Below are 20,365 nucleotides of genomic sequence, written 5' to 3' on the forward strand. Positions count from 1 at the left end.
GGAAGGCATTTAGATTGTTCGTTTAGTAGTTTTATGTGTGTCCTGGCAGTTCCTTTGTTGTAGCGAAAAGGAAAAGGCGTGCTTTTGAGGAATGTGTCTTGGGACCGAGCAAGCCTCCCTGGGGGGGGGTTGAAAGTGTGAGGCTGTCCTGACCACGTTGATTCACCGCGGGAGTCTTATCACCTTTTGACTTGGTGGCTCGGTAGAACGGGTCCCAGATCAGTGCGCAGAACGGGTTATCGTGCTGTCGACCAGTGTTACGAGCCTCCCCGTTTGTCTAGGGGGCACGTGAGGCTGTAACAAATAAAAGTCAACAAAAAAAAAAAAAAAAAAAAAAAACGTCTGACGGTCACATCAGTCCCCTGATCCAGAAAAGCACAAACGCAATCTTGTATAAATCTTTCATTTATTTAACAAAAGAATGACAGAGGAAGCAAATCTTCAGGAGAGGGCAAGGCCAACATAAACAAAACTCTATAACTACGTTGAATATTATAAATAACCTACTCAAAAGAAAATAAATAAATAACAGAGTCTTACCTTACTCCCTAACTAATAGAAACATAGGCAAAACCTCAATTTCAAAAGAAAATGGCACCCTCTCCCTACGCTTCCAAAAAACAAAGTTTAAAAGAAAACTGAACACAAATCAAACACCAGAGCATCCACATGCTCTCCCATAGTTTGCGAGAGAACAATTCCCTAACAATACCAAGGGATAAAGACCATAATCAGCCACTCTAAGTACACCACTTTCTGGATCAGGGAATAGCGTGAACACGAAGCCGTCAGCGTCCATCATGGTTCCTCTGCGATCTTTATGCAGAGCGCTGATCAACGATGAGCATCAGCTGGGCCCCAATTAACAATCTGCAACAAGAGGGAGAGAGAAAGACATGCAACCCCAAACATGCCCTATAGGTGACATCACCCTCTCAAGATCACACATTACCCAAAACACGTCCACAGGACGTAACACCCCCACCATGAAGACTACAAATATATATAAAAAAAAAAGGTCAACTATTTGACTCTTAGTTAGTGGACAACATTTTGGTAGTTCTCATACTCTCGAAAGGGCATCCGCCATAACATTTTCCACCCCTTTCTTGTGCCGGATATCCAAGTTATACTCTTGTAGAGTAAGGGACCACCGTAGCAAGCGTTGATTTGCACCTGACATACGAAAAAGGAACACCAAAGGGTTATGATCAGTATAAACCACCACAGGGGTAACACTGTTTCCCAAATACACATCAAAATGTTTAAGAGCTAATAATAGTGCAAGGGCCTCTTTTTCGATCACACTATAATTCCGTTGAGCTCCAATGAACTTTCTAGAAAAATAGGAAACGGGATGTTCAACACAATCTTGATCTTCCTGTAACAACACTGCTCCAGCACCATTATCGCTTGCATCCACCTGCAACTTAAAAGATCTTGAAAAATCAGGAGCAGAGAGAACAGGAGCCTGACAAAGGAGATCCTTTGCGGCTTCGAAGGAAAGTTGACAGTATAAAACGGGAGTTTGTGTGGTCCACTGACTAAGGAGGTCAGTGAGTGGACAGACCAAAGTAGAAAAATTCGGACAGAAGGCTCGATAGTAACCACTCATCCCCAGAAAACATCTCAATTCACTCTTATTACATGGAACTGGGAACTGGAGTATGGCTGCTATCTTAGCATCAATTGGTTTCACATATCCCTGACCAACTTGCTTGCCCAAGTAAGTTATCGTACCTTTAGCAAATTCACACTTTGCCAGGTTCAGTGTTAATGATGCTGTCTCTAAGCGTCCACAAACATCTCTAAGAGTCCTCAAATGTTGTTCCCAATCATTTGAATGAATCACAATGTCATCCAGGTACACTTCACAATCTGGAACTCCAGACAATACGTGGTGCATCATCCTCTGAAATGTAGCAGGTGCATTTCTCATCCCGAAAGCTAAAACTGTATATTGTAGAAAACTATCGGGGGTTACAAATGCAGATATTTCAGAGGCTCGTTGAGTAAGAGGCACCTGCCAATATCCCTTCAATAAATCCAGCTGAACCAACCTTATCAACACAATCCTCGATTCTAGGAAGAGGGAAAGAGTCAGGCTTTGTTATACTATTGACTTTACGGTAGTCCGTACAAAATCGAAAGGTTGAATCAGGTTTAGGTACCAACAGACAGGGGGAGCTCCATGGGCTCTGACTGGGTACAACCATACCATGCCTTATCAAGTAGTCAACTTCTGCTTTCATAACTTCACGTTTTCGTGGATTTAATCTGTATGGATGCTGCTTGATTGGATTAGCAGTCCCCACATCAATGTCATGGGCACAGACAGAGGTTCTACCAGGCACATCACTAAACAAGGTCGAAAAGTTACTCAACAACTCCAACAAGTCCTGGGACTGTTCTGCAGTAAGATGTGAAAGAAAACTAGAAAGATCTTGCAGTATAACAGAATTCTGAAGGCGGGCAGGGGAAATAGGGCAGTCTCCGCCTGGGAATTCACCTTCCTCTGCAGAAAACTTAGCCACTGTGCTCACCGTAACAGCAGCACAAGTGAAGGGAGGATCAACTAGATTGCTATGGTCGTCACATGAAGTCCTACTCACATACGCTTTAAGCCGATTTACATGGCAAACACGACTCTTGCACCTTCGGTCCGGCGTAGCGACGACATAATTTGTTTCATTCAACTTCCTTTGAATCAAATATGGACCTGCGAACTTGGCATGCAGAATCGACCCAGGCATAGGCAACAAAACCAATACTCGATCACCAGGCACAAAGTCTCGTTTCACGCTTTTAGTTTCAAATCGTTGCTTCATTTCTGACTGGGATTCAGACAGATGTAGCTTAGCCAAATCGCGTGCTTTACATAACTTGTCACGAATGGAGGTAACATACTCATCAACAGGCACAGGCTTAGGGGACTGACTTAACAGTTGATCACTCAATTTTAATGGACCACGCACAGTATGTCCAAAAACGAGTTCAGCAGGGCTGAAGCCAAGAGACTCCTGCACAGTCTCTCTTGCTGCAAACATCAAATAAGAAAGACCCTCAGCCCAATCTCTACCAGTCTCAAAACAGTATCGTCGTAACATCACCTTGAGAGTCTGGTGGAACCTCTCTAAAGCCCCCTGTGATTCAGGATGGCAAACACTGGACATTTGATGACCAATTCCAAGCATCTCCAAAGCTTGCCTGAAAACTTTGGAGGTAAAATTTGAGCCCTGGTCACTTTGAATGACTCTTGGTAGCCCAAAAGTAGTACAGAACTTAAGAAGCTCCTTAACCACCACCTTAGCCCTCAATGTACGTATTGGAATCGCTTCAACAAAACGAGTTGCTGCACACATTATTGTTAAAATGTACTGATGTCCTGCTTTCCCTTTTGGCATCGGCCCGACACAGTCAATAATCAGTCGGTCGAATGGATCATTCACCACAGGAATTGGACAAAGAGGCGCAGGAGGAATTTTCTGATTTGGTTTGCTTGCTATCTGACAAACATGGCAGGATTTACAGTGTTTGGAAACAGAGCTTTTAAGCCCAGGCCAGAAAAAGTACCTAGAAATACGGTAATAAGTTTTTGTTATACCAAGATGTCCCGAAAGAAAATTTTCATGGGCGAGTTTCAAAACCTGTGACCGATAGGTAGATGTCAAAACTATTTGCTGAACCTCCTGCCATCCTAGCTCTTCTTTTGAGGGTTTCCATTTGCGCATTAGCAAGCCCTCTTCCCAAAAATATACCACTCCTGATGTAGAATCATGGGCACCACTCTCAGCAGCCTTTACACATTTCGCCAAAGAAGGGTCTGCTCTCTGTGCTGCAGCTAAAGACTTTCTGCCAACCTTCAAAGAAGTCTCCACATCACCCTCCTCCCCCAAAGAGGGCACATCAGCATCAGAATCTGGTGATACAAACAAGGTACATTCTACAGAATTAGACATGTCCTTAGCTAAAAAAGTTTTCGACAGGTCTACCACTTCTTTAAACTTCTGTGCTTGAGCACGAGTAACCGCACAACAGGGAAACACAGAAGGAAACTTTTCAGCTATATCACCGCGTAAATAGGTATTAGGCATGCGAGTCACAATCGGTGTAGGGAAGACTATGCCACCTGCAAGATCATTCCCAAGAATCAAGTCAACACCATCCACAGGTAATCCACGTTCACGCACAGCTAAATTGACTATCCCACTAACGATATCCGACTTTAAATATACAGCATGAAGCGGCACGTTCACACAGTGCATCTCAATTCCTCGTACCAGTACATCATTACCAGTAAAGGAAGAATCAGAGAACGGCAAGACGCCTGCAGATATAAACGATTGAGCTGCGCCCGTATCACGCAAAATTACTACAGGTTTAAACTCTGAATCAGATGATAACGAGACTGTACCCGCAAACAAAAAAGGCTGATAAGGCTCTTCTTCATTAACAGAGTGTACGGACTCAACAAGAGCGACATTTTTAGGTTTAAAAGCGCCATTCTTAGATTTAAAAGCGCCATTCTTCTGATTCCACGCTTTGCAATCTGCAATTAAATGATTCGGATCGAGGCAAAAGAAACAAACTTGCTTATTATCACCCCCACTTGATTTACGCACCGTTTCACCCTTAAACGAACGTGTAACACGCGGCGTCGAATTTTCTACGTCCCCCACTGGAGTTTTGACCGTCGCACCGAAAAAAAAAAAAATCTTGTGTGTCAACACAAATTCATCTGCCAAAACAGCAGCAGTAGCAAGAGAAGTAACTTTTCGTTCGTTTAAATATACGCCAATATTAGTTGGTACGCAATTTTTAAACTCTTCTAATAAGATTAACTCCTGTAACTCCTCCAATGATGTAACCTTGCTAGAAATGCACCACTTCTCGAAGAGCACTCTCTTTTCTCTCACGAACTCTATATAAGTTTGTTTGACTGTTTTCACATGCCCCCGAAACTTTTGTCTATAGGCCTCAGGGACCAACTCATACGCAAAACAGCAGACTTTACAGTTTCATAGTCAAGGGAAGCTTCAATAGGTAAGGCTGAACAGACCTCTTGAGCTTTCCCTGTGAGGCTGCATTGTAACAGCAAAGCCCACATCTCTTTTGGCCATTTTAGCTTAGTCGCAATTCTCTCGAACGCAATAAAGTAAGAATCGACTTCAGCCTCCCTAAATAGAGGCACAAGTCGAATATACTTACTAACGTCAAACACTTCACCCGAATCAACTTGAGAATAATCCTCAGTCACAGTGCTATCTGTCGTAATTATGGGCGAGGATACCGACCTAGGTTGAGCACATGGAACAGAAATTGGCCCTCGGGCCAACCGTTCAGATTCCAAATCCAATTTACGCATTTCAATATCTCTTTCTGCCTGCTTTTCTAACATACGAAATCTAATCCTCTCTGCCTCACATTCTTGTTTCTTAATTAGGAGATCCATCTCTTTTAATTTTAAAACAATCCTTGGATCCTGAGGTCCAGAATCAAAATTCAAAACTCACCTCTTGTGCCATAACACCCACTGCATCAGTATCCCCTGCCGCACCCATCTGAAGCTCATCATCGTCACCAGATTGCCTAGGTAGAATGCCTGCAGCTAACAATTTCTCATATAGATCTTCTTTAAGCACCTGTTTAGTGGTATCCTTTTGAATCTTAATATCAAAGAACTCCGCGATCAAAATTAAGTCTTTTTTTCTACAACTATTAAAAACTTCGACCGTAGGCGCAAGCGTGAATGCCGTTAGATCAAATTCCATAATGCGTCTCCCTATTCTTTCCCCACCCACAGATGAAAACAGTCAAAAAAGGAAGTACTCACCACAATATGCGGTTTATCAAATCCCGATCGTTACAGATTTCAATTTAGGGCGAATGGAATAAATCGTCCACTTTACGATCCATAACTTAAACAAACTCTCTTTATGAGGAGAAAAAGAGAAACGGACGAGCCCCCACTTGTTACGAGCCTCCCCGTTTGTCTAGGGGGCACGTGAGGCTGTAACAAATAAAGTCAACAAAAACAGAAAAAAAAAAAAAAAAAAAAAACGTCTGACGGTCACATCAATCCCCTGATCCAGAAAAGCACAAACGCAATCTTGTATAAATCTTTCATTTATTTAACAAAAGAATGACAGAGGAAGCAAATCTTCAGGAGAGGGCAAGGCCAACATAATAAACAAAACTCTATAACTACGTTGAATATTATAAATAACCTACTCAAAAGAAAATAAATAAATAACAGAGTCTTACCTTACTCCCTAACTAATAGAAACATAGGCAAAACCTCAATTTCAAAGAAAATGGCACCCTCTCCCTACCGCTTCCAAAAAACAAAGTTTAAAAGAAAACTGAACACAAATCAAACACCAGAGCATCCACATGCTCTCCCATAGTTTGCGAGAGAACAATTCCCTAACAATACCAAGGGATAAAGACCATAATCAGCCACTCTAAGTACACCACTTTCTGGATCAGGGAATAGCGTGAACACGAAGCCGTCAGCGTCCATCATGGTTCCTCTGCGATCTTTATGCAGAGCGCTGATCAACGATGAGCATCAGCTGGGCCCCAATTAACAATCTGCAACAAGAGGGAGAGAGAAAGACATGCAACCCCAAACATGCCCTATAGGTGACATCACCCTCTCAAGATCACACATTACCCAAAATACGTCCACAGGACGTAACAACCAGATGTTGCATTTCAATCATCCCAATCTTGACGTGGGTACGCTCGGATTGGCCGAGCTCACTGCAGCGACAGTCCCTTGTGAACACCTGGCAGACTTTGCGGCGCTCTGCAGACCATTTTGATTGCCTTTATGGTCCGAGGCGTGGAGGATGCACGGTTTTACGATCCGGTTTTAGGGTGATTCCCCCTTTTATGGTTCGTGTCTGTTCATCAAGGCCTCACAATGCTGTGGTGGTCTTTCTTTCTACTATTCAATAAAGTGAATACAATACCATGTGTACTGTGTATCTTATAAATACTTATCGAATAAAAGAATAAAATATTCTGTGTGGTCTCTTCACAATGTGTTTACAATACAAGGTATCACTCAAATAAATAAGGCAAACTTACAAAATTGGGAAAACGTCCCGTTTTCCTCAACAATATATATCAAAAAGTTGATTTATTTCACTAATTCCGTTCAAAAAGTGAAACTTGTATATTAATTACACACAGATATTTCAAATATTTATTTCTTTTAATTTTGATGATTATAACTGACAACTAATAAAAATCCCAAATACAGTATCTCAAAAATATTAATATTACTTAGGACCAATACAAAAAGAATTTTTAGAACTGAAAAGGATGAACATGAAAAGTATGAGCACGTACAGCACTCAATACTTAGTTGGGGCTCCTTTTGCCTGAATTACTGCAGCAATATGGCATGGCATGGAGTCGATTAGTCTGTGGCACTGCTCAGGTGTTATAAAGAACTCTGATAGTGGCCTTTAGCTCTTCTGCATTGTTGGGTCTGGCATACTGCTACTTTCTCTTCACAATACCCCATAGATTGTCTATGAGGTTAAGATCAGGCCAGTTTGCTGGACAATTAAGAACAAGTACTGGTAGCTTTGGCACTGCGTGCAGCTGCCAAATCCTGTTGGAAAATTAAACAGCTGCATTGACCTTAGACCTCAGAAAAAACAGTGGACGAATGCCAGCAGATGATATGACAGACCAAACCACCACTAACTGTGGAAACTTTACACTCTCTTCCTCCAGATTCTGGGACCCTGATTTCCAAAAGGAAATGCAAAATTTACTTCATCAGAGAACATAACATTTTTGTCTTTAGCCCAGACGAGACGCTTCTGAAGCTGTCTGTTGTTCAAGAGTGGCTTGACAAGAAATGTGACAACTGAAACCCATGTCTTGTATACATCAGTGGTTCTTGAGACACAGCTGCAGTCAACTCTTTGTGAATCTCCCCCACATCTTAAAACGGGTTTTCTTTGTCTTCAATCCTCTCCAGGGTGCACTTATCTCTATTGCTTGTACATTTTTTTTCTACCACATCTTTTCCTTCCCTTCGCCTCTGTATTAATGTGTTTGGACACAAAGCTCTGTGAAAAGCCACTCTTTTTCAATGATCTTTGGTGTCTTGCCCTCCCTGTGCAAGGTGTCAACGATCATCTTTTGGACAACTGCCAAGTCAGCAGTCTTTCCCATTTTTTTTTTAACAATCATTAAGATTACAAATAAAAGGGAGTAATGGGGTATAGTCTGAGTACTAGAGAATGCTGCATACTATAATATGTAAGCTCAATTTAAAATCTTAACCCTGTAAAGCCAACATGAAATAACATTGAGAAAGTAACCAGGAAGAGAAAACAGCTCCAATGTAACATTTTGTTCATATCAAGGTCTTGAAAGCATAGTATGTTTAGTAGTTATATAAATGCTATATTAAATAACTGACAATCATTTGGGTCATTCCAGTTTAATATTTATTTTCAAATTAACAAGTCAAAAAAAAAAAAAAAAAAAAAAATCTAAAAGAACGCTTAAAAACAAAACCTATTTAACATTGGAAATTTGTTGTGAACCCTCTCTGAGATCCAAAAAAAATTTGATAAATACAAGAGAAATGTTCACGGAGCAATAAATGGATTACCACAATAGAAAATTCAACAATTACAAGATTTACACATTTACATTTTCTTTTGCAAAGACCCAATAAGGAAAAGATGGAAAGAACATGTTGAATTCAGTGATATGGACAAAGCATTCTCTTTAAGAAGCTGTCAAAACCTGTGCTACCAATAAAACAAGAACCTGTTGAAAGCATTTCACAATAATGCTCCAAAAATAAAGACAAACAGTGTATTAAAACAATTCAGCTGCTCAGAAGCTCTCTCATAGAGCCTTGGACCTCATTGTAGCTGCTCAAGACATTTCAGCATCCTCAATTTTCATCATCTTTTTAGGGGTTCCTGTAAATGAATCCTGTAACACAAGATGACATAGGTAAAACACACAAAAAAATACTTAAAGTAATGTGTACCTAGATCTTTGGTATTGTGACGTCCCCAGTTGTACAAGACCAACCTAATAATTCCCTTTTCCAAAGATACTTTAACCATGTCTTAAGTCTTTGTCTTGTAAGACTTCCAGACTTCAAAAGAGTCTATTAGCCTATTAGACCACCTCGAACCTGGGAGTGCAGCTTGATTCTGTGATGGTTTGGAAGTCAGCAGTTATTATTACAATAAATAGAATCGAAAAAGAATAGAGCTATAAAACAGAATTAGAATAGAGAGTGGCTATGCATTCAGCTGCTCAGATTGAGTTGGGCAGGTCATTCAATCAGAAGGGAACATTTAATAAAAAAAAAAACAAAAACAACAACAACAACAACAACCACAACAACAAACTTAAGGAATTTAAGTAAAGGAGTGCAAACATTTTGTAGGCAAACATTAATTTTTTTTTTTTTTTTTTTTAAAGAGGAGCTATTGGTAGCCAGTGTAAAATTGATAAAAACGGAAGTGTGACATTCATTCTATTTGGCTCTTTAAAAAAATAATCTTGTTGCTGCATTCTGTATTAACTGTAAAGGTTTGATGGAACTAGCCGGAAGACCTTCCAAGAAAACATTGCCAGGACAGAACAAGAGTTTGAAAAAAGGAGTTGTGAAGAATGTTCCGAACAAAAGAGCCTAATCTTTAATCATGTTAAAAAGAGAAAATCTGCAATGTGGTCTGAAAATGTCAGCTGATCAATTAATTTTCTATCTATTTTATGCTTGATAGTTATGGTTGAACTGAATACTGAAATTGCTTGTGATTCCATTAAACCCATAGTTTCATCACTGTTGTCTTGGCAAGGTTGAGTTGAAGGTGATGATCCTTGATCCATTAAGAAATATCTATTAGACAAGCTGAGATACTAGCAGCTATATTCGGATCATCAGGATTGTAAAAGAGATAAGTGTCATTAGCACAGCAGTGATGTAAAAAGGCTTGTTTCTAAACAACAAAAAGTAGTGATGCCATGTAAATGGAATAGAAGTGTTCCAAGAACTGAGCCCTGAGGCACCCCAGTAGTCCGATGTTGCAATTTGGACACCTCACCTTTTTAAGATACCTAAAAGGAGCTCTCAAACGACTGGAGTATGGTCCACACACACACACACACACACACACACAGCTCAAACTGCCTGTTAATCAGGTAAAAGTAAGGCAAAGTTTTGAAATAACTGGGTCTAAGAAAAATAAATCCAGTTAATGTCATATCCTGAACTTTTTAATAAATAATTTGGAGAGACCAATCATGTGGTTTAAACAATAAATATTAATTAAAAAATATATGATCACATTTTTGTCGCTGAAATATCACTGCTAAGGTATGCTTATATGATTTTTTTTATCAGTTTAATGAAATTCACAGAAATAGAGTCTGATAACATGCACTTTTACTTATGTAACCCGAGTTTCCGGAGGGGGAATGGGAAAAACACTATAGGAAACCTCCTTTTTTCGCCTCGTAACGGATTCCTTTTTTCCCAATCCTGCAGTAAGAATAGCATTTGGTTCATGCAGTGATAAGAACTATTAACTAGCGAGAACTATTAACAGGGAACATACTAAGTCAGCTCAAGATGCTATGGTAACACATTCCAATTCACGCCGTGCTACACTAGAAAGACTACCATAATGTATATGTGCACTGGCAGCTTGGGGCCAGGAGAACAAAATCAGTAGTAGGCCATGGGCTAAACTCAGGTCATACCCAGCCCAGATAATCATCATAACTGCTTTTCACACTTGAAATTGTTAACACTGGGTTATCCTAAACCCTGCATAAACCAAATCCTGGGTTTTTGATTATTATCTGGTAAACACGTTTCAAACTGCTCATACTAAACCTACATAATCATTAACAAAAAATGCAAAAAGGCCTACACACTTTCAGTTGACAACAAACATTGGAATTTAAATCATGGAAATTAAGTATCAAAATATTAGATTCCTTAAACTTGAATAAATAGTAAATATACATTTTCCTACAAGTAGAAAAAACAAATGGACAAAGAGCTTTTGAAAAGTAAGGGTGCACACTATTGTAAACATTGAAAAACAATCCCCATTTTGCGGTCAGATCTCCGTTTGCACAAAGGCACAGATTTCTAAACAAGGCCATATCTGCAGATTAAACTTTTAAACCTTTTTTAAAAAATTGAATTAGCACTTCATGACTATACCACGTTATGTACGAGAAGCTCCAAAATACAGTGGTTTTTTTATGTAAATATCATGGACAATATATTACATCACCAAAAATGATTGAGGTCATGTACATATATTGTACGATAAGTCAACATATTGGTTATTGTGACCGCAAGTTTTAGTTTAGTTTCTGAATGACTTTATTGACGTTCCAGTCTTCGGTAGATTGTTGTTGCGTCTCTCATTCTTTTTATTTGCACCTTGTGAACAAACTAATTAATGCCAAATAAAGTGCGATCTGTGCATGTTCTTCCCCCGGGCCACCGATTGAAAAGCCCTGGTTTATGACCACTTGTGTGATTTTAATCATCATGCAGTAATCCAAACAGCTTCACCCCAAAAAAACAAAACAAAACATACAGATCTACGTAAATCACATGGGTCACCAATCAGGTAAAAAAAAAAAAAAAAAAAAAAAAAAACAGAAATCCTTATTTACACAGAAAAGATTCATATCCCTGATACACACAGAAATCCTATTGGCACTGATCTTGCTGGGAATGGACTTATACACTGAGACAATTACCTCTGCCAAAGACAGCAATGCTCCACTGGATGTTGGACACTGCGATTCAGTATCCGCTGAACACTCCACATCCAACTCAAAGTCCATTACTTCACCAAGGTCAATCTCTTCTCTGTTTCAATGACAAGAGGAGTTAAATGAACACTAAATTACATTCAAACTTGTCTTATACATGTGTTTTCAGATGTTATGTTTTACTCATCTTCAAGAACTTTAAGTGTATGTGACTTTTCATTTTCAGGTGAATCCAATCAGAATTATTAAAAAATATGTCTCTCACATGGGGGCCTCCTGCAGTGAATCCTGAAGTTTAAGATAAATATAAATACCCATATTTCAAACGTAATGAGGTTGGAAAGGTTGAATGGTTGGTTGTCCAAGACAGAACTAAAAGAGTGCGTTTACCTTTTACTGTTCTCTTCTCCCTTTAATATATTGCATGCATTTACTACAATCACGAGTTGTGATTAAACATGCCTGTCTTCCCTTCTAGGTCAAATTTCTTCTTTTGCACTTGTTTAAAAACACTGAGGTTACATGATTCAGGGGCGGCTTTAAAACGTGCATGTGGTGTGCCAACTGCAGTCCTGAGGCATAACATCCTGGAGGCCAGATTGGACACCTTTGTGGGCAGTATTCAGCCTGTGGGACACCCCTGGTTTAAATGATTTTGTTCAGTCACAATGACTCACTTATTAACAATGATTACTGCCACCTACTAGTGGTTTTACATTTTATATTTAAAGTATCTTTATTTTTTTTATAATTTTAAATATCAGTATTCAACGTTTTATGTTTACAGTATTAAAACATTATATATATGCATGTTTAACTACAGGTTAAATGTATTTATGTCGTGCATTAAGCAGCATGTAAATGCATCTAAATGACAAACACTTTTGTTGATACTTTTTATTTGCTTGAAAACAACTCAAATGTCTTATTCTAGTTGACTGATTAAATGTAAGAAACAACGGCTTAATTGTAAAAGTAAAAATGTACAAATCCATTTAAAATGTTAAAGAGTTAAAGCTATAATTTTTTGCCAATATCAGTATCAGCCGTTCTGTGCAGTTAGAAACACCATCCTAACTCTTGCCAAAGAGGAGCTCTCCCTCTCTCTCTCTGCATTTAACCAAACTCATATAAACTTAGGTGGTTTGCAAAATAAATCTGTCAGTGTTCATTTTCTCTCTTCTTCAGCCCTTTGCATTTCCTACAGTAGTTAGCTCCTGTCACCTAGCAACGGAAAAGCAGTGACTTGGTGACTGACAGCTAAAATTAACCAATCTGCATTAAATTTAAGTTTTAAAGTTGGGAGCAACAATGCTACCAAGCAAAAATGTATATTTTGAGCCCGAGCTGACTGTGGTACGTGGAAGCAGTTGCGGTGGAAGACGTTAGAAACAAAACTGAGGTCACGAATTGAGGATTTGTGAAGAAAAACATCAGATTTTCATATAGGCCAAGAAGAGACTTCATTGTTTCCTTCTCTCCAAGTATAATTTAACTCCAATTAGATGCATTTGAAAGAAGAAAGTCACATACACCTATGATGCTTTAAAAGAAAGTAAAACAGGCTAGTTTTATTTTCGCATGAACTAAACCTTTAACAAATGATTCGTCTAACATTTTCATTGTGTTAACAACTTTGTGAGGTGAAATAGAATTTTTAAAGGTGCTGTATGAAGGATTGACAATAATAATTGTTGTATATTGTATGCTGTATTGATGTGCGCATGCCCAGTAGAGCCTTACGTTTGCCTTCTAGCCTCAACCAAAATAGAGAGGCTGTGTTTTTTTAGCCAACTGACAACCCAGGGTGCTGAAGTATAATTGAGTAAACTGGCAGTGGGTAGGTTATACAGATCAAAAGACATTTCGACACAACATACATTTTCAAAGTGGAATAGCTGACTGTAGCATTGTTTGTCAAATAAAACAAGTGTGTTAACATATGGTTAATAAATAAAAAAAATACTTGAATCATGTTGCAGTTACACTTTCAAGATGACTATTTACTTTTTCTCCTCATCTCAGTCAATAAAGATAATTATCACGATAAATGCCAATGTGCTGAGTTATACTGTTTCAAATTACTAACATGTCTGTGTTCACTAATAACATCTCTTAGAAACACACATTTGATAGTAGCTTTAGTTGGAATACTGATGCAAATTCATTATATAATGAACATAAGATGTTTTATAAGTCAGTAATATCTGTAAACAAATATTTACAGATGTTTTGATGAAACTACTGGTCTTCTATAGTATCCTACATTTAGTTCTAGAACATTGTAATCACAGCTAAAATCCCAAATTTAGTATAAACATTAAAGACTATAGACTCACTACCGTGGTGCAAATGGTGGCGATTTGTAGATTAAAGTCTTCTGACTATAGTTGCGAACAGAGACCGAGTGAGACTTCTCAGCAATTAAGGAATGCAAGCGCTGTTTGAACTTTGATCAGAGCAAATAAATGGTCCAAGTGGTGCGCTTCAAATGACTAGCACTCTTTTGTTTCGCATTTTCCTCAAACATTACATAGAACACATTACATTATTGTATTAAGGGAATTTAGATCGCTCAATTACTGTTATTGATTTATCAGCCAGCCCTAACTTAGCAGTCAACAGGGCAGTCACAAACCTGTCGGTTTTCATCCAAAATATTTTAAAGATAAACTAAGCTTTTACAGTTTTAGAACGACACGAGGGTAAGTGATTAATGATGAAATTTTGGGGTAGAGCAACCCTTTAAAATGCAAGACAGATCTATATTAAGACCTACTGTAATGCATGCATCTAATACATAGTGTTACACATCAGATTTGTCCCAACCATTGACTAAATGTTTATGCAAGACAACATTATGTGTGACTCTCACCAAGACTTATCACCATAATATACTTGTTATATTGCAATATCCTATATTCTATTCTTTGGAGATTGCATGCTCTTGGAGATGCACATCTCATGCACAAACCTGGAATGCTGCGCTTTGCAACAACAGACTTGTTAATTAAAAGTAATATTAATGTTGCCACTATCCTGGATCATTCATAAAAATGATTGTGCCTTCAGGACATTGTAGCAGCTTAGTTTATATGAAAATCAAGCTTACATCTGCTGCAAGTCGCTTCCCTCTTCTGCAGGGGGATCCCATGCATGAAGTTTGACCCGCCACAGTTTAATCTGCTGGTCCCAGGAGCGTCGGCTGTACTTCTTAAATTTGTTTGGAGTCTTTGGATGAACACCGGGCTGTCTCATATGCCTAAAATAATTGTTGAAATATTGTTAAAAGGTGCATTAAGTAAGATTGTCAGCTAGAAAATTAAATAAGTACTGCAAAAACAGAGACAAGCCTTTATGTGTTTGAATTTTAACAATTATGGATTAAAAAAAAAAAAAAAAAAAAAAAATTTCACAAAAATCATGACAAAGTTCAATATGGCACATAGGGAGCCTACAAACTAGTCAGCTAATTAATGCAAAACACAGTCAGTGATGGTTTGGGGAGTCATGTCATCTGCTGGTGTGGGTCTGTTGTCTGTCCACAGTCTAGCACTTCATGCTTCCCGCTGACAACAAGCTTTTTGGAGTTAAAGATTTTATTTTCCAGCAGGACTTGGCACCTGCCCACAAAGCCAGTACCTGGTTTAATAGTCATGGAATAACTGTACTCGAATGGCTGGCAAATTCAACTGACTTTAAATACCCCATAGATTTTCAATGGGGTATTTTCAAAAAAAAGAAGATGAGGGAACAGAGAGCCCAAAATGCAGATGATCTGAAAGCCAATATCAAAGCAACTTGGGCTACCATAACACCTCAACTGTGTAAAAGGCTGATCACCTCCATGCCACGCCGCCTGATGCCGTAATTAGTGCAAAAGGAGGGCCAACAAAAGTACTGAGGACATAGGTTTTTTTTTTGTCTTTAATCCATCAAAATTGTAACAAATAAAGGCTTGAAGTATTTCACCTTGTGTGTAGTGAACTCACTTTTCAAAACAAATTACTGAATAAAATCAACAATCATGATCTCACTTACTTGGGAACTTCTTTAATGTATCTATCATATGCAAGAGTGTTTTTTCCATAGTTAATCTGTTTTTGTCTCCTAATGAGAGTAGTCTCATCTGTCTCGATGTCACCTTTAGCAGGAGATTCTTTGGAATCTCTTGAGTCTCTGGAGTCAGAACTGGGGGAACAAGAAAAGCTTGGGTTACAACTCAAGACATGACAGTACAAGTGATACCCAATGGAACGGTTTAAAAAAACAAAACAAAAAAAAACAAACACCAGGTTTCCAAAAACTTTCTGGTTTGAAACTGCTCAGGCAAACTGACAGCCCCAGTGTTCCTAAATTTAGCTGGTCAAGATGCTTAAGCACAGCAATTTTTTAATAGCACCACAGTGTATAGTCTTTATGGAAACAATATATACATTTTTCACATGCATAATAGCAGAACATTTAGACACAGAAAGGTTATTCTTACTTTTTGAAATCACAAACCTTTCAGATGAGATTTTTCTGTCTCTTTGAGGAAAATCTGTTTCAAGAATCCTTCTTCTGTATCTGAAAAAGAGCTCACTAATTAACAGTTTATAAAGGATATCAATTATGTCATAATTTACATTAAAAGAAATCCCATTAATATTTACACAGCCATCAAAACAGATAAAATAAAATCAAGAGAGGCAACTAACCGATGCATATCACGTCGGACATTTGAACGCATTTCCTCTGCCTCTACCTCATCTCCCCAGTTTTTTACTCTGGATACAGGCCCCTCACTCTCAGGGGTTGTGAAGCTACAGACAATAAGACAAATCTAAATTTTGCCAGTCAAATCTTTCATTGTTTGTACGCCAGGACCAGATTAGATCTCATCATAGAATAAAACTGATTAATTGTGTTTGTTTTAAGAATGATGCCAACCACAAAATACAAGTCTTTTGAGAAAAATAAGTGTCCATTATGCAAACTATTTGAATCAAATAAGGAACGTATAATGATCATCATTACCTTTCTGGTCTGCGTAAGTTCTGTGAACATTTGCCAGGCTCTTCAACTTCATGCGATTTTCTCAGGTTACCATCTGCACCGCGTTTCCTACAATGGGACCATCTGGAAACTCCTTTGTTCCTTCAAGACAAAAGATGAGTAGCATCTTATTTTTTTATATATATATATATATATATATATATATATATATATATATATATATATATATATATATATATGTATAATATGTCATGTAAAAATGTCTTCTTGCAACAACATGGAACACACCCATTAAAAAGAAGATTAGCAAAATTTGATTTTTTTTAGCAATTCATGCTAAAACGTATTACATGTTTTATACACAACCGTGAATATGTTGTATTATAAATATTTTCTACCAGATTTCTACACCAAAACAGCAACCTTTTCGTCCAACATTAAAAAAATGCTCGTCTTCTAAGTAAGCGAAACTGTTTTCAAGGCGCCAAAACAACCCATTATCAACACACACGAGATCAAGCTGCTCACTAAAACATAAAAAAAAAAACAACAACAACAACTACATTAAACGGCATATTGAGAACTTGTGTAGCCCTAACTGTTAGATTTATAAGTTAGGTTATGTTCTTTATCTTGATGTTGTCGCGGCATCAACATGCTCATTTACGCTCTAAAAACAACACTGGCATGATCCTTCATAGCCCCGTTCTGCAATCAACGAAGTAAACTATTAAAAAGACGTTAAAATGGGTGCAGAAATACGTTTTGAACAGAACCTAAACCTTAAGAGCTCTATAAAAAACTACTTCTCTCTCGCTTTGCTAGCAAACCGCTAAACCAAAGGGTATTAAAAGACAAAACACAAATAACTATAACCACGAAACATTGTACAAATTCTTACCTGTTTTCATCAGGTTTGCTTTTGTTTTCGTATTTACTTTTTTGAAGGGCAGACATTGTTTCGAATAAAAAAAGGAGAAAGATTACGCACAAAATGCTGCCGGGTCTAGATTAAACCGCGCCAATGTCCCTCGGTATACGTCAACATTAAGGTCACATGACACTGGAGGGGCAAGTGTTGACCCGCCCACATCTGCAGATTTTCAAATCATCTGCATTTTTCATTTCTATCAGTCTATTATATGTAGATCACTTCAAGCGTTTTAGCGCATAATGTTACGTAAATCTTTTTTAATGCTGTGGCGGGAATACACACAGACAAAGCCCACTAAACGCCGGCCGGACACAGTACACTGTATGTTAAAAATGTTGAGCTAAAACAACCCAGCTCTGGGTAAATACCTAGACATGCTGTTTTTTTTTGCCCCAGCTGGTTGGATTAAATGTTTTTACGCAATATCCCAGCATACACAAAACCTTTTTACAACGTTTCACAACGTTGTATGTTGCTTACAATTAGGTAATGTTGCAGAACAACGTTTAAAAACTTTTTTTAGTAAAAGAAAGATATATCAATAATAATAATAATGTAACTTCGTGAAAATACCAGCGTTGTACGTTTTCTTAAGTAGTCAAAAAAGTAAGTATAATTTGTCGTAAATGTCGTTTGTCTACGAAAATGAAACCAGACCAAACTGCAACTTTTAGGACGCTTTATGCAGATGTTGAAATAACATAAGATGCACGTATTAAAAACGTTGTGAACATACCCAAATGCAACCTTCTGCGTAAAAACATCAGTAAAATAACAATGAGATTTTATCATTAAAGCAATCCAGTGACTGAGTAACCGGTACCATGAGCAATATCAAAAGGACTTAAAAGTAATAGCATATTTGAATGTTTTTGTTTTTGTTCATTTAATGGATATATTCGAATGTAATAATCCACTTATTTATTATTGTTGTTTCATAGTTAATTGTCATCACGAGCAAAGTATAAACCAGACTATAGCGTAAACCAATGAAAGACGGGGGAGGGGTATCGACGCATGAACAGGAATGTTTACAAAATGTTTATTTATTTATTTAAAAGAAAAACTGCCATTGTACGTACTGTTTTTTGTTCATGTGTTTTGCAATAGATAGCATACTTTAATTTCACACTGTTCACCATTTATGGTATTTTCCTTAGGAAGTAAATATATATTTTATTCTATTCTATTACACAATACGTTATCATATTTCAGAACATTTTATCTGTCGTTCTGATAATTTACTTGTAACATTTTACCACTACATCTAGCTCTTTATTAATGTAAATGGTAGTTTTTTGGCATGCGCATGAAGACGTATTTAAAGGTGCTGTATGTATGACTTTTCTAAAGAAAAAAAAAACATAATATGTTTGTAGATATTTAGGAAACACGTTTACATGGCTGTTACATAACTGTTTCTTAAATAATGCTATATCCAGTAATTCCACAGGAGAGCATGGATTTCCACAGAGCATGCTGCATCTCTCATTTGTTGCGTGTCCTATTTCAAGATTGGAATCCCTCTCCCGTTAATGCATTTCAAAGGCTGCCATAACCCCAGCCTCCCCATTACTGCAGCTCGGTCTCCTTCATATGTGCTCTCTGCAATACTGGCTGCAGATTCCCACATTTGAGGGATCACCATGTCTGTCATTGAGACGTCTCTTCACATTGACATTGTGCATCCTAGGGTGGGCTCAGTACAACCTGTGATAAATTTGAGCAACTGCCATTCCGGGCAAACTCAACCAGGGCACGGACATGCTGTCATGAAATAAAATTCCCTCAAATGAGTGGACTCTTCATCCCCAGATGACATACATCTGAAGGACGTTTGGCAAGGCCAGAGATAGACCTCTTCGCCTCAGAGAGCAATACTCACTTCCCTGCTTTTTTCTTAAATGAGATGAACATGTGGCCCAAGTATGCCCAGCCTCCTCCTCTATGCGTTTCTTCTGATTGCGCTGATCCTTCAGGTCATTTGACGAATCGGAGAGGAACGCCACAAGTCCTGCTGGTAGCCCCTTTTTGACAGACCAGGAATGTATAGCCAATCTGTATCAGATGCTGATAACAGCTCAGTGACCCATCCCCCTGAGATGTGATCTTCTTTCTCAGGCCAAGGGCATGATCTTCATGTCTGTTCGCTCAACAAGAGCCTATTTGCCTCCCAAGCACGTCTTAAATACCATTTTACAAGCTAGAGCCCCATTAACGAGACATGAATATGCTCTGAAACGGTCTGTATGCTTGGTGTACTATCCAAAATGAAAACCCCTTTTCAAGCTATGCATGTTTTCTGCTGGATAAAGGACACTCCCCTTCCACTCTCAAGATCTACGTGGCAGACAGAGCAGCCTCACGCAATTTTATTGCGAGACAACTTCATTGTCTGTTTCATGAGGGGAGCTAAGTGTGTGAGACTCCCTCGCCCCCTCACCATTCCCACATGGGATTTGCCTACTGTACTTAATGGATAGTTCACATTGAAACTAAAATTTTAAGTTTATCAGCTTACCCCAAGGGCATCTAAGGTGTAAGTGTCTTATTTTCCTCATTAGATCCAATTTTGAGATGTTTATTTCTAGATTTTAAGGCAATGAGTGATGTGTGTACATTCCCTGGCAGTCT

The 20,365-nt window shown here is 38.3% G+C and overlaps 1 protein-coding gene across 1 annotated transcript; it reads right to left on the reverse strand.

Moving 5' to 3' along the window:
- Positions 1-8,454: 8,454 nt before the first annotated feature.
- On the reverse strand, positions 8,455-17,832 carry LOC122358281 (stem-loop binding protein). The gene is made up of 8 exons (XM_043258092.1): positions 17,699-17,832; positions 16,819-16,938; positions 16,500-16,604; positions 16,306-16,368; positions 15,841-15,990; positions 14,912-15,061; positions 11,785-11,896; positions 8,455-8,976 (listed from the first exon to the last, which is right to left on the reverse strand). The coding sequence occupies exons 1-8, from the start codon at positions 17,752-17,754 to the stop codon at positions 8,917-8,919; spliced, it is 816 nt and encodes a 271-aa protein (XP_043114027.1). The 5' UTR covers positions 17,755-17,832; the 3' UTR covers positions 8,455-8,916.
- Between the last annotated feature and the right edge of the window lie 2,533 nt (positions 17,833-20,365).

Source organism: Puntigrus tetrazona, chromosome 14 (assembly GCF_018831695.1).
Source record: "Puntigrus tetrazona isolate hp1 chromosome 14, ASM1883169v1, whole genome shotgun sequence".
Lineage (NCBI taxonomy): Eukaryota > Metazoa > Chordata > Actinopteri > Cypriniformes > Cyprinidae > Puntigrus > Puntigrus tetrazona.